General features: G+C 43.0%; 1 protein-coding gene across 4 annotated transcripts in view; it reads right to left on the reverse strand.

Moving 5' to 3' along the window:
- The window catches only part of PBX1 (PBX homeobox 1), a 426,141-nt gene extending 403,379 nt beyond the window's left edge, over positions 1–22,762 (reverse strand). For 2 of the 4 annotated variants that reach the window (XM_086957251.1, XM_086957235.1), the window contains exons 1-2: positions 21,443–22,762; positions 10,423–10,496 (exon numbers count right to left, since the gene is read on the reverse strand). In XM_086957251.1, coding sequence (XP_086813377.1) covers positions 10,423–10,496; positions 21,443–21,633 — 265 coding nt within the window. In that variant the 5' untranslated portion in view covers positions 21,634–22,762. The remainder of the gene's footprint in view (positions 1–10,422; positions 10,497–21,442) is intronic. The other 2 variants (XM_086957243.1, XM_086957258.1) reach the window with 1 other exon arrangement.
- Positions 22,763–23,655: the final 893 nt, after the last annotated feature.

Raw genomic sequence — 23,655 nt, forward strand, 5'->3', positions numbered from 1 at the left:
AATAAAGGAAAGGTTTGGGAGTGTATGTAGAGTATGAATTGGTGCAAGGAATTGGCTTTGAAAGTATTCTAGCAGCTAAGTCAATAGAGCAAGACTTCAAACTGCACATCAGTAGGAGAGATGAGAGAAACAAACACTAATTCCTTTCACATCTGGAAAGCCTGTGCACTGCACACTCTTTGTAGAAATGTGTTGGTCAATAGATTCGCTCATTATGTGCAATGTGCAGATTTCATTCTGAAATGCCCTGGCTGCCAAACTATCTGTCAGAAACTGAAATTAACCTTAACCTGATACCTATAAATCGAACAATAATAATGGTGCGCCACTGTACTGCTACCAGTCGTTGTACTGGATTGCATGGTCAAGGAAAGGACCAAAAAACCTCAGTCTAGTCTAAGCCATATTAGTAGTGCCAAAGGAGAGTTAGTCTCAAAACCGAAGAAAGAGACCCACCACACCAAGCCTACGGCAGACACCTACATTTCAAACATGCCACTTTAGACTGTCACATACTGCACATTGGTTTTGGGATCATGCATTCACTGACATGAAACATCCACCACAAAAAATGGCAACGCTACTATTTATGTTAGCAGGAAACCAGCTACTACGCTGTGCAATGCCACCCCTACACTCCCCCAGTGCCTGGACGCCAAATTATGCAAAAGTGATGAGGGGACCAAAGAATGTTGTCCACACTCGTCACCTCACAAAAGGTTAGTTAGGCTAAGAGGAGGCAGCTGGAAGTAAATAACGTTACTGGCACGTTTACAATGCCCTTGCCAGATATGTATATTACTTTAGGCTCAGCCTTGCAGGTAGGGAAGTTCAGCAGATTGTCGGCGGAGTGGGTGGGGGGGTCAGCGGTTTAAAGGGGACAAAGAATAAAGGTCCACTGTAAGATAGGTTCTATAGGATTAGGTACCACAGGTGTGTGTGCCTAAGGAAACCAATTCCCCAGTGGAGCCTCAACGCCTGGCAAACATGTGGCCTGCAATTCATAACCCTCGGTGGGGAAGGGGAATACCAGTGTATCGCAGTGATGGTTGGCAGCCAGAGCTTCAATTATGAGTTTTGCTGATATATTTGGAAAAATGATACTGAGGGGTCTGTAACATATCTCACTTTGAGCATCGTAGCTGTTTGCTGATTGGTGGATTCACTGCATCATTTGTACATCTGGGGGGACCGTGCTCATTTGCATCCGCTTAGATGGGAAGGGAGGGGTTTGTCTGCACAGGATCATGGGAGGAGGCGTGTTCTGCAAGGTCGCTGGGAAGATGGAGTGATCCTGTATACGAGCCAGACAGCGGAGTTAAAAAGTGGGAGAAGTCTATAGGCAATTGAGCAAATGAGCTGTAAATACGGTCCTTGGTTGTGGAGTGGTTCTGTCATCCTCCCCAGCAGAAATGGGGAGGCCATGCTACTGGGAAAGTGAGTGCACTTGAAAGTAGCAGAATGATAGGCCACAGCAGAGCCCTTTCTAAAGAACTGTCATTCAGATCCACCTTGGTACCTCCCCCATCATGTCTTTCTTTTCCGCGTATTTCACATTACAACAAAAAACGAGAAAGAACCCCTAGAATGTAATTGCTATATTAAAAAGACATGGCAGGCGGGAACAATAAGCGGGGCGTCAGAAGTGAAACGCAGTCGCAGGCCTCAGAAATGCTATAGTCCTGTGGTGAGGTGCTAATTGAAGGGGAGTGGCCGAATAAGAGAAAATGGTAACACACATGAAAAGGACCTGTGGTTTTACCGAAGAGATGACTTTGGTGAATGCCGTAATGAGGATAGTCACAGTGCTGGGTTTATGCAAGCTGAGCTGGCCAAGACACAGCATGTTCTAAAATTAAACAATTCATAGCTGTACTATTATGGATATAAATACTGCACTCGCTAAACATACCCGGAGCTCTTGAAAAGCTCAAGTGCCACTGGATGCAGCAAGAGAGTTCCATGCATTTGACCTAGGCCGTCCAAAAAGAAAAATTCTCGTATCCGAGAGGCAGTGTTGGGAGGGAAAGAGCACTATTTCGGGATTGACCATTTGTGGTAACTTCTGGGGTTGGGGGAAACAGTTACTATTCCACTGGAGCAGAGAAGGTTTCTCAATCTCTCGTCTGCAAAAAGACCACAGGGTTGAGGCGGAGGATGTACCATTGGAGAGTCAATCCCAAGGGGGAGTCTGCCTGCAAGTTCCATACTTTGTTCATAGTGTGATCTAGGGCTGCCATATTCTCATCCTTCTACACTTCCTAATCTCAACTATAAAGACCAGATAGGTAGGTAGGCAGGTGTGGGTGTGTGTGTGTGTGTATATATACTCTCGTCTACTGGGTTCGTCTACATTGTTTAGTATATTATTGAATTGGGGACAAGGACGCAACCCTGCAAATCCCTTGCTCTCTCCTTGTTTGACACCAAACATTTGTGGGTGCCTAATTCTCTCCTGCGAATTACATGGAGAATTAGGACATTTCTTCCATTTTCTATCCATAAATTCTTTAAAGTCCAGTCAGACTAATTTGCAACAATTCTGCAGGGCGGTGACGGCCATTTATTTCTGCCTGGCCAGGAATATTGAGCAAGGAAGAGCACATCCCAGGATGGCAGAGCCTTGGACCTCGCCCCTTCTCTGCTTCAGTGTACATCAAAACGCAAGCTAATGGCAATACAACTTTATACAAATCTCTGCATGCTTGAAATATGCTCATAGGTTTAAGTAGACAAGGACGACCTATAAACCCTCATACGTGGTGCATAAGCAGATGCAATCTGTACGCACTGAATGACTTTAATCTTGTGCATAATGTAAACAGAAACAAACTAAATATTGAACAATTTGCATCATGTGCCAACAGTAAGCAGGTACGGACTGTAAAGATTGGACGATTTTTATCATGTGCAGAGTGTAAGTAGACACTGGCAGAATATAAACACTGGGTGATTTGTATAATGTAAGCAGAAAGTAACAGTGCACCCTGGAATATTTGGATAGCCTGCATATGTTTTAGCAGACATGAACCAACTATAGATCCGGGACTATTTCCATCATGCGCAATGCATAAGCAGGTGTAAACTGTAAACAGTGGAGGATTTGCATCATGTGCAGAGTGTAAGCAGGTACAAACTGTAAACACTGGAGGATTTGTATCAAATGCAGAGTGTAAGAAGCTACAAAAATGTAAACACTGGAGGATTTGTATCTTATGCAGATTGTAAACAGATACAAACTGTAAACAGTGGACGGTTTTTATCATGTGCAGAGTGTAAGTAGACACTGGCAGAATATAAACACTGGGTGATTTGTATGATGTAAGCAGAAACTAACAGTGCACCCTGGAATATTTGGATAGCCTGCATATGTTTTATCAGGCATGAACCAACTATAAATCCGGGACTATTTCCTTCATGCGCAATTCATAAGCAGATGTAAACTGTAAACAGTGGAGGATTTGCATCATGTGCAGAGTGTAAGCAGGTACAAACTGTAAACACTGGAGGATTTGTATCAAATGCAGAGTGTAAGAAGCTACAAAAATGTAAACACTGGAGGATTTGTATTTATGCAGAGTGTAAACAGATACAAACTGTAAACAGTGGACGGTTTTTATCATGTGCAGAGTGTAAGCAGATACAACTTTAAACACTGGATGATTTGCATCACGTGCAGAGTGTAAACAGATACAAACATATCACTGGACAATATGTGTTATGCACATAGTAGAAGCAGGTACAAACTGTAAACACTAGACGATTTGTATCATGTGCAGGGTAAAAGTAGAGCCTGGCAGAGTATAAGCACTTGGAGATTTTAATCTTGTGTATAGTATAGTACAATCAGACAAAACACTGCAAACAACAAAGTACTCTCATATGCCTACTGTAGGCAGAAAGACTAAAGGCTGCACTATTTATTTCATGTGGTTAGTGCAAATATACAGACAGCAAACATGCACAGTGTAAGCAGAGACACAAAAAAGCTCTAAGCACGTAAAGGGTACGGGCACATAATGTAACCAGTGAACGACGTGCACGAAGTTGCCTAGTGTAAGCATGGAGACTATAAACACCAGACAGTAAGGCCCAGGACAAAAAGCACAAGCAAAGACAAAACACACACTCCAAACATCAGACTACTACAGCCTGTTCGTATTGTAGCAGAAAGATTAAACTCCACACCATATTAACATGTAATATGTGGGTGTAGACAAACACACTATATGTAAACGAAACACTGCCTGTATCATATGCCTAGTGCAATCAGACACGAAGACCGGTAACAGTGGATTGTTTGTGTCATGCCTTTAAGCCTAAACTGACACACTTCCTGTAAACATTACACTTTTTTTTATCATGCATAGAACTCAAGTAGCACTGAGGCTGACTGTAAACACTGCACTGTTTATATTATCCACACAATGCAATCAGGCACTAAGTTGAACTGTAAACCCTCACTATTTGTACCAAGTGCTTAGAGCAAGTAAAAGGCACATGCTGAGCATAGCACTATTTGCCTGACGTACATAATGCACGTGGAAACAAGGAGGGGCTGGAAACAGAGCACAGTTTCTATTATGTGCTTTGCACAGGCAGATTACCAAACAGGAAGAAGTACTACATGTAATGCCTTCCTAACCCAACGTATGGCGATACAGCTTCCTTCCAGCAAACCTAATTTCGGTAGCGCTACAACTTCCAAGAGAGCCAACACTCCTTCCAGCAAGACATAAAAAAAACAGGTGCAGAATTTCAGTACTATTTTCCATGAAACATGCACGAATACCTGAAATCCTACTTTCAGGGCAGTGTGCTGATCAAAATCCAGCCACTTTACACACTCTTCCATCATTCATTTAAATTCTTGTACTTTCCATCAATGGTGTAAGTGCAAACACGTCTACTCTAACTTTTTTTTTAGAGCAGTACAGTTTTGGGTTTCAATAATATGTCCCTGTGTAAATAGCAGGACCGTACTTCATTTCAACTTCAGCGATTTGCTCATTGGGTCACCCATGCTACAATTTACATGGTCAATTGTTGTACATATAATTTCTGGACCCCATTTTGTTTCTGAAGTTAACTTGGAAGGAATCTGGTTAAGTTTTACTCTTCAAGGGTAAAGCCAGTAGTAACACCCTATCACCCACACAGACACACAAAGAGTTTAAATGCTGCATTCGCTCACAAAAGAAAAACAATCAGCAAACCACCCTTAGAAAAGCCTCTTTCTGGGGTGAAGGATTGGGTTTGGAACCCAAAGGATGTGGACTTACAACCCTCTCTCAGACACCGAGTAAGATACGAACCAGTTTTGGTTTGTATTCTTGAACAGTAGACATCAGTAAATGTACATGCACACATCCAGTAAACATGATGCATGACGCAAAAAACATGCTTGACTGAGTTTTACTGAAATAGACGTTTTCAAAATAGAAATTATTAAAAACGTTCAAGAACTATACCAAAGTGAACCAAAAAGATAAGACTGGGGTATTACATTTTATCACTGAACTTTGATTCACCTGCGACTTCAAGGAACCTATGGGGGTAAGATTACCAAATGTTCAATCAAGTCACTTCCTCCTCCTCCCTCCTCCAAAAATATATGATTTGTACAGGGCTCGAAACAATGCACATTACCATGACTTCAAGAAGCTGTTGACTACCATGACAGACAAAGCAAAACGACTTATGAGTAGAGGATTGTTCGACTCTCGGCAGGGACGCTCAACATCCAGTGATTCTGGGCAGAGAACTTAATCTCCCGGTTCCTAACAAAAAATGAATGTGTCCATCTGTAATGCAACTGGTGCTCATGTAAAGCGCACCTATACCTTCGGGTCAAGTTCATGCTACATAAAACTACCAAAAAACAATAACTGACAATTAATCTATTGGGGAGTGTGTCAATGAGGACATACTTCCTGCTTATTACATCTTACTGGCCATTTTTCATTCAATCAACCACTATACAACCTCCTCAATGTCCTAACGGAAGGCTGTGGTAAACAGCTCCAGATATCCAAAGGAAACAAATGTACATACAAGGCTCTTAATAAATGTGCACACTCCATGGTTATCCCGAAAATCTGGCATGGACCTTGCCATTCCTTGAACTAGATCAGAAACTTCCACTCAAAGGAGACCCTCAACAAGAAAGTCCTCATACACTAGTCAACATTCAAAAACCAGCACCAATTGATCACTGGCATAGTCAGCCAACGCGATTGGTTCAAGCTCTTTTGTTCTTATTAAGTATCTACTGATTTCTATTTATGCTTGCGAAAAGAAAAGCTCGAAATATAAAGCAACAGGGTATTTAAATGTGTGTTTCGATTTCCGTGCAGCTGCTAAATATAACATTGTGAATTACTGCCCTGTTGCAATATTCAGAGGCCACAAATAACTTCCAGACTACCAGCTTTTCTCTAGCTAGTTGCAGAAAACTGTAATGGCTGCTTATCTTACTGCATTTGGAGGCATGCCATCTCACCTAATCATTCTGGATTTAAAACATGAATACCAAAACACATTTTATATGATATAAAGAAAATCCTCCAAAATTATTTTAAAAGGGGTAATATGTAAAAATATACAACTAAGAGAAATGCCACGCATCTAAGCCATTTTCCTTTTAGTGAAACGGGTAGGGACTTTCTGTTTTATATCATTTTTTAGGATTTTTTTAATACATTTGAGTATTTTGCTTTTAACACAAGATGAGTGCCCCCCCCCCCCTCACGCCAAATAATGACATTGCACAGGTGCTGGATTGCAACACTTAAGGTGATGAAGAGAGAGGGGGTGGCACTTAAATAGTGACTATGATGGCTACTTTTTGACGTAAAACACAATATTAAGATAGAATGCAAAGTTTAATGTGGGATCATGCAGAAATCTAACCATCTTTTAGAGGATCAAGAGTGCCCTTTAAAGGGAAAAAAATACCCTGGCGGAGGATTCAGTCATTAAACTCACCCCAAGGTCCCGATAGCTGACAGGATCCAGCACTCCCAAGCTCTCTTTCCCGCTCATCCATACCACCCGCCCTCCCCCATCCCATCCCCTGGAAGCACTGGCACATACAGAACTGCAAGACATTTTATTTTAGTAATATATGACTAGTTCTTTACATGGTTGAAATTCTTCAAATGGTATTCATTTTTTACGAAATTTGGCAAGACCACACATTCCTTCCATGTACGCTCCCACATATATGTCGACCCCATGATACTGTGCAAAATGAGATAGCTCGATTCATCAATATGCGCTAGTAATCAAAAACTAGCCCCACAAAGCATAAGAAAAATACACAGATTAATTTATGTAGCACAGAGCTACTTCATAAGGCTGCTTGCAAAATTAACACCTATAGTGTAGCATAGATATCTTACATTTGCGAAGAGGCACCTCCCACCCATACGAGGTAAAACAGAAAGCAGTAAAAAATAAGCAACAAATTCCAATGAAAGAAATCACTGCCATCAATGATATCTCAGAAGTAAAACTGGAGCCGAATGAAAACAAAATATTAATAGGCACCAACTTCTACTGAAAGAAGTCATTACCATCAATGACATAACAGGCGTAAAACTGAAATTGTGTACTGGTTGACACTATCCTCACGCTCCAACCGTGACAGACATTCTTTCACCTTTCTTCTTCGGTCCCCATGCTAATCACAAAATAAACGTCCCTTCATCTGTACAATATCACAGCACGACCATTATAAGAAAAGGATGACAGGAAAGAAGCATGTGACCCGATCAGAGGCGGCCTTTCCACCACAATCCTATTATCTAGTGCACCTTAGTATTGTTCCACTCCTCTCCTGTAGTTCTCACAGGTCTCCTGTTTAGGGTCCTTTGCACCTGCATCTGCAGTCCTCCCACCTTTTAGTTCCACTAATGTCTGGCCACTCTTAACAGTTCCCTAAGTCCAGCTACACCAGCCGCCCGCCACATGTCGGTATGACAGCATCAGAGTGACGGTGTCGCGACGGAAGCTTTGCCTGCCCTGTATTGAAATGACACAGCATCAAGAAAAATTCACACCTTTCAGAAGTTAGCTACACTTCTTTTCTGATTACAAGCAGTTAGCTGATCTTAACTACAGAAATCAGCTCATCCGATTACAGGAATCAGTTCATCCTTCTGCAAAAATCAGCTCATCCTGTTACAGGAATCAGCTCATCCTGTTGCAGAAATCAGCTCATCCTGTTGCAGAAATCAGCTCATCCTGTTGCAGGAATCAGCTCCTCCTGCTGCATGAATCAGCTCATCAATTGGTAGAAAATAGCAGTAATAAATAACAGATGAACATGCAGCCCACCTCACCTGGTAAAACACAGCCTGAGATCCTGTGGTAAACCATGAACAGCTCAGTAATGGTCTGTTTGTGCGAGTTTTTTTTTTAATGTTTTTATTTCGATTTATATAGCGCCAAATCACCGACAGGTTTCTTAGCGCTTGCTTTGGGAACCCGTCCTGGCTTTCCCTGCGAGATAACCCCTACTGGGCATCCCCAAGGTGAAGACCAGGCATCCCATCGCAGTAGGGCCGTAGTGGAGATTAAGCAAACTATTGCCCAGAGTTGCAGAGTGTGAACCCATGTTTCGAGTAGGTACCGAGGCGAGAATGATCAAGTCTGTAGACATTTTGAGCTCAAGACCCTGCCGCGTCGGGAATTGAACCCTGGTCCCAGGTCTGACCTCTGCATCAGGGTCTGCGTCCTCTAACCAGTGAGCCACACTTCTCCACGAGTCAAGTGGTCCTCCCTGGCCACGGAAGGCCAAGGAGTACCAGACGTACTGCACAAAATGCCTGAAGTCTGCCTTTTCTCTGGATCGCCTGCACAGTAGATGTGGACGTTTTTTATAGCCCAATTTCACTCGGCAAGTGGATTAAAAAAGGTAGATTTTCTCGTTTGGCTTCCATGCCTACTAACAATAGAAGGGAATCAAGAGTCATGGGGAGCATAGTAGGGGATAGACAGTGACATGAAGTTGACTTTGTCCCCTATTCCTGCTTGCTACCCCTGGCCACTTGATACATTTCCATAGTGAAGTGGCTGGCTGAATAGTGACTTTATGTTTTCCCGATCCTCCTTGGAGGAGGCAGATCACACAAGATCCTTGATGGGGTGGTGACTATCAGCCACTTACAAAGGCCGCTTCCTTATTCCTGGGCAAAAATAAATAAATTAAAAGAATCCAGAGGTGTGGAAAACAAAACATATTGAGGAAAGGTTTTCTATTTACAGAACTATATCCCCCCTTCTACCCCATTCAGGAGGAGCCTTCTTTGCACAATATTTCACTGTGAAACAGCCATCGCAAAGCGAGTGGGTGTGAAAACGTGCGTGGTGTTGGATATGAGAAATAGCAGGGGAGTAAAGCATAAGAGAGCTCCCGCTCCTTCAGGGCTCTGATGGACGACACCTAGATTTTAAATTTCCATTCTGAAAAGTTAAACACTCATGAGGCATGCGCAATAAGTGTGTTAGTCAGGAGCGACCCGTGCAGGTAAGAGCGGTGAGGCGGCAGGGTGGCGGGACTTGACAGACGACGACAAGGATAAATGTAATAAATAATTACATTTCCCTCATCGCCATCTGTTGAGTCCCACCCGACCCACCGCTCTTACCTGCAAGGGCCGCTCCTGGTGTTAGTGTGTGGCACAAGCATGTGATAGGATGAACTCTAAAGCCTTTGTGCTGCCAGCGCTTGATCCCAGTCAGAAAACAATGACACCATAAAGCAAGAGCCGTTGCAAAATCCAGCGCTCTGCTACAGGCACATGGTGGACTCTAGGGCCACATCGGTGAAGACCTTCACCGTCTCCCAGCAGGCAAAAGCATTTTTTAACGAATACATCGAGACCTTGAACACCGAACATTTTTCACTGGCCAGTCACACTTTTACCAGCACCCTTAAAAACAATCTACAAGCCAACTGCAGTAAGATTAATTCCTTGCAACAGAACTGAACTGGTCATCTTCACTTTTTTTTATTATTCCAGGACTAGTCGTTTTTTCAAACCCTGATATGATTAAAAGAGGCGGTTCGCCGGTTATACTGTACACCTTCCGAGCAAATCTGCCATTTATAAACAAGAAGCAACAGTGAATAGGTTGAAACATACAAGTTAACCTAATACAAAGAGCAAATGTGAAGTCAAGAGTTCAAGGCCACCAGCCCGCACTCACACCCCTATTCGGCAATACACATAGATGGCAATTAAAAACAAAACTTACGCTAAATGTACCAAAAATCCCCCAACACATTGGCACCACATATGTGATGGCCAGGATCTGCAGGAACAGAAGAGGTGATCCAACTATTCACCAAGGCATTAGCAATATGCCCTCACTGGCACCTACACCGGACACTGGGCACCCCAAGCAGCTCCCTACCTGTTTTTTCTTTGATTTCACACAGGACGTTGAAGAGGGCGGGTTTCATCCTGTGGCAGTTCAGTGCGTGTTTCCTGCGGAGAAATCAAAGACACCGAGTGAAAAGTAGTCCACGGCACAAAATTGACGTAACTCCACCACCGCGGCGAGTGACACCAGAAAAGGAAGCATGCGGAACAGCAGACTGCTTCCTTTCCAAGACACTCACCAAATGTGGTGGAGAAACAAATGAAAAAGAGAAGCCTGTTCTCGTATAAGTTGAGTGAACATGGATCAAGTAACAAGGGTTACTAGTAATCATGGTTTAGGAGCAAAGTCAGAACTGAGACTAACTATGTAGGGTCTATGAAGTTGCTTCAGCAAAGGGAAAAGTCAGACAATATGGGGATGAGGGCCCATATATTTACAGACTCATCCATCTAGCAAGAAGTCTACTGTACTGTAGTGTAGTGTATTTTCTGTCTTTTTATCGTGCTGAGGCCTCTCACACATGACGCCTGTTCTTATTTGTGGTGCTGTAAACGTTTTTTTTTTGTAATTGTATTTATATAGTGCTTACTACCCCTGACAAGGCATCAGAGCGCTTTTCAGCATGTAGCATGCTACCCCGGAACCCATAAAGGATGGGTGGTGAATTAGTATAGTGAAATGTTAAAGTGATTTGAGTGGTGGATATGTTAGTCAGTTATTTGAATTGAGAAGGATAGTGGAGGGATAGAAGAGGGAAAAAGGTTTGCATTTATATAGTGCTTGCTACCCTTGATGGGGTGTTGAAGCGCTTTTTTCTGCGAGTAGCACGCTACAACAGAACCCAGAAAGGATTAGTGGTGAATTAGTATAGTGAAATATGAAAGTAACTTAAACGGTGGATATGTTAGTCAGTTATTTGGATTGTGAAAGATAGTGAAGGGATAGAAGAGGAAAAAAGGTTTGCATTTATATAGCGCTTGCTACCCTTGATGGGGTGTTGAAGCGCTTTTTTTCGGCCAGTAGCACGCTACTTCAGACTCCATAAAGGATTAGTGGTGAATTAGTATAGTGAAATATGAAAGGGGTGGTAGATATGTCAGTTATTTGGATTGAGAACAGTATATCAATGTACTGCAGATTGAACCTTCAGAGTTTTCTAAATTTTATAAAGATTTCCAGTACAGTACTCCAGTACTCCCATACGTGAGCTCTATATTCCCAAAGAAACATTCAATAATAAACATCATACCCTTCCTGCTATAGAAAACCGATAGCAACTTTACTTGAATACGTTCATCCGTTGCTGCATAGAAGTTCAATAGAAAATAGATGAGCCTGACATTGGTTTCCTAAATTCAATAAAGCCCTTTAAAGGTGGTGGCTCATCCAGCGCCCAGTCAGATTTGTTCATCTTTCAATCGGTTAAGCAAATCGAAGAAGGAAAAAAAAGAGCGCGCAAAATATGAAATGGGAAACTACTGTCACAAAAACTCCAGAACATGGGGGGTGGGGGTGTTGAAATTTAAACTAAGCAACAAAAAAATTGAGAGAAGGCAGCGGTTTCACATTACAAGCACTTTTATATATACCATGCAGAGCGAAAAATATTCTACATTGAGGGACCGACGTGGTGGCAAGTCAAGTTCAAAACTCACAATAAGGGGTCAGCTGTGCTGTGTTTGGTTCTCATGCTGTGAGAAATTCAACGCGGTGGAACAGTGGAGCAGAGGGAGTCATATTTATTTGTTTTTTTTATCTTTTTTTATTTTAAGTTTTTAGAACCGTACACAACTACAAGCTGGGAGCATAGTGCGAGCTCATTTGTGCGCCATTAATGTGTACCATGCATTGGAAAAGACCTCACCACCTAATTTATCTCAAATTTGCCAATTTCTCACAAGTGCATTTGTTTGAGCACAGCGACAAAATGCTTCGCGGTCTGGGCTTCAACCATACAGGACCAACACTTTTCATACCACGTCGTATATTTTATTTAAACTCATACAAGGGTCAGTAAAGGTTCATAATGTAATTGATAAAAAAAGAGGCATTTTTACGCTGTGTGATACACATGCATTTTTGGAAACCTTCGTGCAGATAGTCATACGGGCTCAAATGTATATGTGACTATATGGATTTTCCAATGGATTAACAGTCCAGTCCTATAACTAAATGCCTTATTATAAATCTCTCTATATCATACCTACCACTGCTGTATCACTGGATAAATACTCACAAAAAATATTACCAGTTGAAACTCACAGCAAGCAATAGACAAATGGAAAAAAATCGTGCACGTATGTATACATGTTTAATTCATTGATTGTTACTTCCACATCATGATTATCAGCAATCTACAAAACAATCTAAATACGAACTTCCAAGTTAGTGTAAAGTGAAAAACTTGCATAAAATGATAACTCTTTAAAATGGCTTTAGAACAGATTGTTAAAAATATCATAAGGGTGGGTAATGTTTGACTGTAATCTTGCAATAGCAGATTGATTAAAAGTGCTGGCTGTACGGGAAGAGTCAGGGAGGGCTTACTCAGTCATTCATCCTCCAGCGATCAATAAATTGAGTACAGTTAAGAAGCCTAATATTGACCGCTGTTATTTACAGCACTATGAAAAGGCAAAAATGTAGCATAAATGATTATATAATTTAAAAAACTTAGCAGGTGTAAATTTACATAGGGACACATGCAAATTTGAACAAATCTCTCATGAAAGTTTACTACAGTTGTAGCTTTTAACATCACTTACCAGCTACTTCCAAACTCCTGATGGGAAAGTGATCAGTATGTGCGGCGAGGGGGCCAGGGGAGCAAGAGAAGAAATCACTAACCCAAACCCAGAAGATGACCTTATGAAAAGCACTGTGATACCCATAACATACAATTTTCTACATGGTTCATAAAGTGGCCTGAAATCCCAATACACCTCAAACAGGCGCACCCCCCTTGTTCTTTAGGGGCGTCTCCATGGTCTTCTGCACAGGTTTTGCTATGGAATGAGGATTTTACGGAGAATCAGAAGGCGTAGCCTTCAAAGAAAGAAGGGCCAACCAATTCAGAGGCAAAACGGGCACAGATCACTTGAGCCACGTGGAACAATTACCCCTAGCTGAATATACACAGAAGTGGGCAAAATCATGCCTCGGCCAGCTTGGGTATCTGGAGTAAGAACTCTACTTCCCTGCACAGGGGTTTGTGGCATTTGATCAATCACATGGTCTCGATTTTTTCATTCCAGAAATGTTCAAAACTAGTAGCTATTGTGTGGTATAGTATGGTATACTTTAGTGTGTACCCTTATAAATTACTAAAACTTAACAGAAGCTTCCAACATCAGTGAGCTCCTTTGTGTCTGGGGTGGGGGTTAGGCTACAGCAATCCTGTCTAGCAACTAACACGATATATCTATGGGATACGAGCACTTGTCAGACTTTGAAAACCTGAGATTGGTTTTCTGCCAACTTCATGTTTAGGTGCCCCCCAAAACCCCAACTTTTTTTTTCCCGACCTGGCCCCTCCTGCCTGCCTCCGGGCATCGGACTCTATTATCCTACCTACCACATTCCTGTCTGCAAATAGCTTATCCTCTCATATTTTAGCCACCGTGGCGGCTTTCGACTCCTCGCCGCAACTCAAATAATTTTGAAGGTTTTATTGATGTCCCTAATTCAAGGTGCCGGCATAAGGTTGAACACCTTGGGGAGCACAAGTCAAGACTCAGTTCTCAGCAGGGAAAATGAGACACAGAATTATCAAAACACCTTTGGAGGAGAGAAAAAGAGGAAACAGAATTCCCCACATGTAGATACTGAATGATCTAGAGCAGCTTTTGAGATAGGAACATCAAACAAATAGAAGGATCTGGAAGATGTCTGCAGACAAGACCACTTTTATTCTAATAAGTGCAAGTAAATCTCTTTTGGGTCTTATAAAATCAAAGAAATCCCAGAGAAGCTGAATATTTGTTTAATTCATGAACTAAACAGGCAATTTGCCAGTATTTGTTTGCTTACTCTAATCTGGTTTGTAAGTTAAAAAGTTTGTGAATGATCTCAGGTTTCAAACTATAAGTCACTGTATGATCTACTCACTACTTACAATATTCTAATACCCTCTGTTCTGGTCACCCAGGTGTCTTCTAATAAGAATTGTGTGGACAGTTAAAAAATATATATATTTTTTCATGATCAATTTCTTTTAACCAATATAGGCTCATTAGGGAAGCACATATCACAACCAAGAGCATTAGCTCCCAACCATTCTAGTTATGTCACTTGTCAGTTTCAGGTGATGAGGTAAAATCATGGACCACAAAATCAGACGCCTGGAGTTCCAATTCTGGCTTCCATCACTAGACCACGCTGCGCGAATCTGGGCAAATGCTATTAAATTGTTTCACTATGCATTAATTAGCCCCTTCTTGAGCCCCAAAATTTTTACATTCTTAGAAAGTGACGAGTAGATCAATTAAGAGGTCTATAGATAGTTTATATATTTTGTATTTACAGGATCATGCATTTGTACTACGTGTTCCTAGAAAAAGATTCCGAAAATCAAATGCAAGGCCAATGTGTAAAATGTCACTGGGATGAGTACATTTCTAATGCGGTAGAACAGTTGTCAAGGACCCCCCTCCATCCCCTTTGACTTATGCATTACTCGATATAGAGCACTCGCATTGACAACAAGCCATCTTTGCCCCTTGGGAGGGTTGTTGCCAATGTGGCAGCCACCCGCTTCCAGCGTGACATTTTTGTATTTAATAGCCTTTTTCTTTTGGACACTGGAGAGAAACTGTGTATCTCCCAATTGAGAAGAGGTGAATAGCTGAACCCAAGATCACCGTGCTGAAAATGTCTATTGACCCTTCCACCGGCCAAAAGCAGCGCCACCCAAACCAAGCATGATCAACAAGATAAATCATTTTATAGTGTGTGCGTAACAAGCGACATAAAAAGAATACGCACAGCTCTATTGGAATATCTGTATCTTGGACAGGTTTCTAATGTCAATGTTGGTGTTGATATTCAAAGAAGCTCACTGGTTTTTAGTTTGAATCTTCATTTAAGCAGTAAAATAGATTTTTTCCTGCTGGATGAATACAGAAAAATGGCCATAAACTCAAATGCTGCCACTGGATCTAAGAGATATTCCTTATAAACATTACCAAATGAGATTTACCACTAAAGAGGCCAATTCCATCATATTGGTCTAGATACTAAAATAAATAAAACTGTTTGCACAATCACTCAGACATATAAACACAGAGAAAAAAACATACCAGGAACAGGAATCGCCTGGCCTCCGGCAACGATATCTGCTCGAGTGATATTTATTTATTTCCCCGTCACATAGCTGTCTGTTTACCAACGCCAGATTTGATTATCCGCTGTTGGGTGGGATGTCGCGGAAATGCAGCCACCCGCTAAACAAATGTGATCTGGAGACACAGGGTGCACAACAGCCCCACTGAGCATTTTGTTATTAGTGGAGCCAATAATATAGGTCAAGAAAGCTCAACCAAAGGGCACTCAGCTATGCAGCACTTGAACCCATGCAAAGCGGGGTGTGCGTGAAGGTCAACACATGCCTAGCTTATTTTACTTACTTTTTTATCCCCCCTCCACTTCTTTTTTTTGCTAGTCCAATTTGAAAGGGGAGGTTACATTTAATTTGTCAGTGTTGTGCAGAGCTGAACACATCGCTTTAATTCATGTGCAGGATACTAAACATTAAATAAACCCATGTAATTCCTCCAAGAGCCTTTGATTTTAGCACCTTCAACCAGCAACAGTGACTGTGCATACACTGAACAAAACATCAGAAGATTATTACAGAATTAGAAATAATATTACTTGTCCTTACTTTTTTTTGTAATTCCTTTTTAAATTAAGTAATATTTTGCAGAGTATGTCAATGTTATATTAATACTTTATGGGCGCAATATACTAGCATTATACCTAGCCACATAGCGAAATTTACCCACAATATCTTAATTTTCCATTCACTTTAGACACACGAAGACAACTCTAGGACCGCATGGGCCTGGCTTTCTCTTCGGGGGAGGTAGAGGAAGTCATCTCCAGACAAGAACCCCTGTTATTAATTAAAAGACTAAGAAATAGTATGTTTATGTTATTAGAAGTTCTATTAAACACCATGGTACAGAGTATATAGCTGCTACGTTTATATTTTCAATGTGGATCACATTGGTTACATTTGTAGTAAACATTTTTAGGAGTATCGCACAATATATAGTATTTAAATATATTACTTAGTATATTTACTTTTAAAAGAATCAACAAAGGCGAGAGTGAGGTAGTAGACATTTTAACATTTTGCAGAGAAGCCTCTTCCTGTATTTTAAAACCCAAATAACGCATTGGGTCTCTTAATAATATCGCTCACCATTGTTATGTCTTAATTGCATAAAAAATGCATATTATTAAATAAATTTACAGCAGCGAACTGTGAAGAAAATGTAATTTATGTTTTATATCAAGGATAGTTATGATAATAAACCAATGCTTTTTACTGGCATAAACGCTGAACTGAGGCGCTTCGAATGGGAGCAGCGCTCTGGGTGGTTGTGAAACAGCGTGTTCACCATAACAATAGGAAGCAACGTGAAAAAGCAGGCCCCACTGGTCTATAAAACAAAAAATAAACACACCGGTTAGACGTGGTGCAAACACGTCAACACGCGCACCAGGTGCCAATACCGTAACACACCTAGAAGGCAGGACAGGGGAGGCTCTCACTACAAAGGACGGGTTTGATTACCCATCCTCTTCCTACTCAATTCCACTTATCACAAATTTTGCATGAAATTTAGAAACCTGTTATTTAATGAGACAGATTGCAGCTGCAGTTAATATTTTTTAAGTCGCTTGTTTTGCATGGTTTAGGGGTCGCGTTGTTGACTACTGAAAGACCGCGGCGCGGGGATTTCAAGTGTGGTTTCACCGAGCGCTAACACGTACAAATGGCCCCGTCTCCGAGCTTAAATGCTTTGTTCGGAAGCCCTTGTAAACTAGCTAAACGCTGTCATTAAACACTGCATAAAAGCTGCACATTTCGCTGTGCTTGGACGGAGTCCGAGGTAAACTGGGGCTCTGGTTCCGCACAGTGAACCTCACGAACACAACGAGCCAGCGAACCGGGGACAGGCGGGCTGAGCGCCCGTTGACCTGGGCCGCCAACTTACCTACCCACGAGCCATCATATCAGCTGAGTTTTAATGGACGGTGGCCTGTGTGCACATTGTCAGTTGTTGACCCAGGAGGGGAGGGGTCCAGTCCTGGCTACCGCATCGACGCACTGTGCGATCTTGGGAAAATTTCGCTTTATCTCATGGCTTCTCGGTTCCCTCATATTCCAGAGCTGGGAACAATTAGAAACAAGCTTCATTCCAGCATTACATTCAATAAAAATAGAGTAAAAAAATTATAAGGTGATCCCTTTTCACATTACTTAAGCGTTGCATTCATGGGGGGTTATAAAACTGACAGGTGTAGAGAAAGACGAGGAATGGTGCCTCGAATAACAAACACTCTGGAAGCGGCTCTATCGGATGTATGGATGTCCGTGTCCCGCCTGCATGGTCCAGGTTTGTGTATACTTACTCCACAGTGCCGAGAATACCCCCCTCTCCGCAAGCGACCCCTCTGTGACGGAGCTGAAAGACACGCTAACGCGACTTTTAATATATAATAATATTTAATAGTTTTGGATTGTGCGATATACATACTCTAACACGCATGACACGCCCCTCTGTTTAGAAACATTGAACTAACCCTCTCTGTTGCAACTTAAATATATATATACGGCCTAACATTCCAAGGAAAGCACCAACTGACTGAGAGGGGAGTGCGTAAAGGAGCTCGTGGGATTTGATCTAATGAATAGACTATTGTTGTCTTTGTATACGGGAAACCTAGATACTACTCATGGCTCCTGCTCTTGACCAAACTGGATGATCTTGAGCACAAAAAAAAAACAACCTTCATTGTACGTTTATCCAGTGCTCTTGACTAAGCTGTGTGATATTCAGAACAAAACCTGGATGCCCCTCTTGGCGTATGCTCTTGACCAAATTGTGTGATCTGAGGACATCTACGTATCCCATTGCACCATTCAGTTCCTTGTGCTCCTAAATTGTGAGATCTTAGAAAGGAGCTCCATTCTGGAGTCAAGCGCTATATAAATGTAGTTGAACTTTACCAGCGAGACTGTCAACAGAACACGCAGAGGATTTTACAAAGAACAGAAAGCCTACCCTCACAGGGTGGTACTGCACAGCAACCTTCTTCAAAAGCACGCTCAAAAACAAAGTGTCCTGTTCAAGTTTTCTCACAGCCCAAGTGTGTAAAATTGATTTCAGGCAGGCCACTATAGAGAAGAGGTTATTACCTAATTTGCATAATTAATTCAACGCATAAAGCATTTAAGAGTCTCCATATTTTTTTAACCAATTTAATTGGGGATTGGCTGGCCTTCATCATTTCAGAGGCTTGGTGGGGAGTGGAATTATTCATAGAGACACAATTCTTAAAGTGTAGAGGGAGTTAGGGGCAACATGAATTGTAATAGAGGAGTTAAAACACAAACAGGCCCTTTCAACTGCTGACATTTTGGGGAAATTTATATATAAAGATGATATGTTTAGGGCTGGCTGCCAGTCTTTTGGCTTTGTCAAAGCTTGTTTTTTCTTGACTTTTACAAGCTCCTTGCGCCGCTGGCGCGTCACTTTTAATTTGGGAAAAGTTATGTACCGGATGCGCAAGAGGCTTGTAAATAAGCCCCTAAGTGTGGTGGGGGCTATATGTATATATATGTATGAACAAGGCAGGAAGTGCCAAAACGCATTACAGCGCAATTAATAAACGATGAACATATTGTAAATCTTGCCCCTGTGTCGGTGTCTGTTTCGTATTGAGGAAACTGGAGTTCACACATATAAACACACACACACACACACACACAGTCCCATCAAGCGCAAGTGGTTTCGGCTGAAAAGTTGAGACCTACTAAAGGTAGCGCATATGACATCGAAGCACTTGACAGCCCTGTCAAGTTCACAAGGGTGAAGCTCTTGCAGCCTGTCACAAACATGCAGGAAAATCAAGTGGTCATGTGTTTGCAAGCGGTAGCTTGTGTTTACAGGTGTTTCAATATTTCTGTGCATGTGTGCACATAATTCCTTCCTTTACTGTTATCTCCTTACCACTGCCTCCGCACTCTGCCCAAGTATTATCTTTCCACGGGTTTCCACCGGTTATTTGGAAAGTAGAAAGCACCACACACAAGTTAGACCCTGCTAGGTTTAATACTACTGCATGGTGATGTCTGGTAACCTACCATCAATAAGTACTGCAGTATCAAACTGCTGTTACTACAAATGACACTGCTACAATAAGCTCAGCAAGCGGACAGCAGGGCCCTCATCTAACCCTTAAGTATTTACCCTGTAATGGAAACACCCCCCCCCCCCCAGGTCATTACAGACACTGTTTTCAGCTTAGAACGACATCTGTAAAGTGACCAGTTCCCTTCAGGTCATTACAGACACTGTTTCCAGCTTTGAACTACATCTGTAAGGTGACCATCTCCCTCCAGGTCATTACTGACAGTTTCCAGCTTAGAACTACAACTGTAAGGTGACCATCTCCCTCCAGATCATTACTGACACTGTTTCCAGCTTAGAACTACATCTGTAAGGTGACCCTCCAGGTCAATACAAACAGTTTCCATTTTACAACTACATCTGCAGGGTGCCCAACCCCTCAAGACACTGCTTCCAGTTCAGAACTACTTCTGCAGGGTTAACCCCACCCTAAGGTCAGAACGGACACTGTTTCCAGTTCAGAACTATGCCTATAGGGTGACTGCCCGCCTCCAGATCATAACAGCAACTGTTTCCAGTTCAGAGCTACACCTGTAGGGTGGCCACCCCCTCCAGGTCATTAAATACACTGTTGCCGGTTCAGGTCTTTTATTTGGCAGTCTAATGCATCTGGATGCTGTAGTCTTGCATTGCCTCCTTAAAGCGGATTAGACTAACCCATCTGAAATCAATGATTTGCAGTTGAACAGTTCAGGACTGGAGACAGCGTCCTTAATGACCTGGAGTGAGGTGGTCACCTGGTTAGCTTTACAGAGCATCCTATACTTAAAGGGCATTTCAGAATGTGGTGAGGACAGCAGTAAGTGTCTTGCCTAGAAGTCTAATGACTACAAAGCAGTACCACCTTGCATGCTGGGATATTTAGCCCATGGTTGTCATTATTTGGCACTTATAACGTAACCAATAAGCCATTGGTGTGACTCTTTCTGTAGCCCAGGGATGACTGCACAAAAGGATCGAATGTTTTCCTACTAGACAAGGTCTAATCCAGTTTGTGGAGATGTGAGGTCAGGAATGAAAGGAATGTGCTTCCGTTTACAATTTTGAAAGTGAAACTACATGCCTCAGAAGGTTGGCTAAAAAGCAAGATCTGGTTGAAGGTGTCACACATGACATTGGGCAACTTTGCAACTACGAGGACCCAAGTAACTGACACAAAGAAACCACGCCAAGCAACACCAGGCAAATGATTTTGTTTCACCCAATGTTCCCAGTCTCATTTAAGCAGCAGATCACCAAGCATTCAAACAAGCAACTCATTCGCAGGCAAAACGCAACAATCATAATAATGATTTTGGGATCTGGCAAGGTTTCTGTGTTTAAGAAACTGATATCTTGAACTACCCAAGAATGCCAAGATAAAGGCGCCTGTCCATTTCCTGGGACTTTTTCCCATTCCTGGTACTTACAGAACAAGAATCCTTACTTCAAGTACCAGAATTCAAAGGAAAAATTGGACCTGGGGAGATCATGGAGACATAAAATCAGTGGGACCTCTACACCCCTTGCTCTCAGACACAGTTCCTCCCCGTGCATGAAGATGACCACTTCACCCATCGCACCCTGAAACCACTTCCATAACATCACATTTCATCGTTCTGCTCTGAAAGCATCATCCGCGTCCTCACCTGGCTTGCGCCTCATCCAAGCTCTGGTCTGTGATGGTCATGATCTGCTGCAGGATATCTCCAATGTCCTGTTTCCGGCCCCCCTCGCCCTCCTGTCCCCCAGTGCCATCCTGCATGTGCTGGGGCAGGCCGGGATGCCCGGCCATACCCACCCCGGCGTGGCTGTGCATCAGCCTGGGCTGCTCATCCATCGCCAACCAGCCCCCCTTGGTGTACTTCTCTTCCTCCTCCTCCTCCTCTGCTTCCTGATAGAACCACGTTGTCTTATCCGTTTTGGAAGAGGGGCAAGGAGAAAAATGTGATTGGGGCACCCCCCAAAAACACACGCAGCCCCTCCGCAAACCCAATGCAGGCGAGGATCCGGCAAGTCTGGAAAATCAGGGAGCAGCCGGAGCAAGTCCTGCCACAGTTGTGAGGAAATATCCTGGAATCTGTGGGAAGTCAGAGAGCAGCAGCACTGAGACCAACCAGTCTTGGAGATCTGTCAAATCCGGGGGGCAGCAGCAGAAGGATCCTTAAAGATCTGGTAAGTCAGTGAGCAGCTGGGAGACAATGGGCTCCATGCAAAGATCCTCAGACACTGTCAAAGCATAGAGCAGCTCCCAAACTGAAAGTTAGGGAGCAGCAGGAACAAATTCACCCAACTTGCCAGAATTATTGGATCTAGTCCACGAGCAGAAGGACCAAAAATCAATCAAGTGCAAGGAGCGTTGGGATCCAAGGAGATCAGAGAACAACTGGATAATCCTGCAATGCAACTCTCCTTGGAAGTCTAGGAAGTCAGCAGCAGGGTTAAGCGGAGCAAAGGCAGGACGCACAAACCCTTTACTTCCTTTGGTCCAAGAAATCAGTGCTGTGCGGGCACAGAGGAGGGAGGGTTCTCTTCTCCAAGTCCTGCTTCCTCCTGCACACCGAGCTGCTTCCTCCACGCACAGCCCGGGTGAGCTCTAATCCCTCTCCTGCAGGGAGGGGGCTGGATCTGTCAGCCCGGCGGTGGGAGGGGGGCGGAGGAGGATGTGAGCAAACTTTCCCCCAGCAGACCCTTGCTGGAGGTGGCACGCTGCACCCCCTCCTTGTTTGTTTTGCTTTTCTCTGCTTCTTCAGAAGGGAGGAGGGCACAAATACACAGGGGGAAACCTGCCCGAGCACCCCTGTTTCAGAGAGGAAGCTCTGCCGGAGTCCGCCCACTTCCTCCAAAAATAAGGAGAAAAGACCGAAAACGACGAAAAAAAATATCCAAAAGTCTGCCTGCTGCTTTTGTTTGCAGACCTGGTTCCCTGTGAAGCTGCTACATAAAGCAGCAGCGGCACAGGCAGAATGGAGGCGAGGCCCCGCCCACGCTCGTCCTGATTTGTCACCGGGGAGGACGGCCCCTCCCAGGGCTCGAAGCTGTCAATCACAGGGTTCAGAGGTGGGAGGCTCTGAGGGAGGGAGGGAGAACTGTTCCACGGAGAAGAGAATGGGAAGGAGCGCAAGAAGTCTTAAAGGTGCAGCTGCTCACCCTGGCAGGAGACTGGGGCCAATGTGTGCTGCACCCCAAGGCTTGCAGTGCTACTATCCCAGAAGCCACCTGAAACACATTCTCACTGTGCAACAAAATGTATTCTTTTTGTGCACAGCAGGTCTAGACCTTTCAGAGTGCAGTGCAGTTTATGTACTTGCCAAGTGCCACCATTAGCCCTGACAAGTTTCCAAGGTTGCTATCTGCTCCTGTCCAGTTTTGATCTTTGCATTTTGGGACATGTGGTTTAGCCCACTATAAAACCATGAATATAAGTACTCATGTGAAGAAAAAAACGAACATTACGCATGGACCTGGTAAGAAGGCATGTATGTACACTGTGCTTCTGGCACATTCAGACAGTCCTGTCATTTTGTGCCATGGACTTATTATTGTAATGGAAAGAGCAAAAGTACAATTGCCAGCATGCAAAGTTATGTTTCCTAGAAAAAGAGGAAGTGCTGCATCTGACTGGTGTTTAGTTGGCAAATGTCCTCATTCCAGGAGGGCCACTTTCAGCCAGCTCTGATTGTTCAGCCGTCACAACTATGAATACTGTCACTTTTATGCCTATACTTCTAACACCTCATCCGCGGTAGCAAGTGCTATAGAAATGAAAACCTTTTCCCTCTTCTATCCCTCCACTATCCTTCTCAATCCAAATAACTGACTTACATATCCACCACTCAAATTACTTTCATATTTCAATATA

Source organism: Lissotriton vulgaris, chromosome 1_1, assembly GCF_964263255.1.
Source record: "Lissotriton vulgaris chromosome 1_1, aLisVul1.2, whole genome shotgun sequence".
In the NCBI taxonomy this organism is placed as follows: Eukaryota; Metazoa; Chordata; class Amphibia; order Caudata; family Salamandridae; genus Lissotriton; species Lissotriton vulgaris.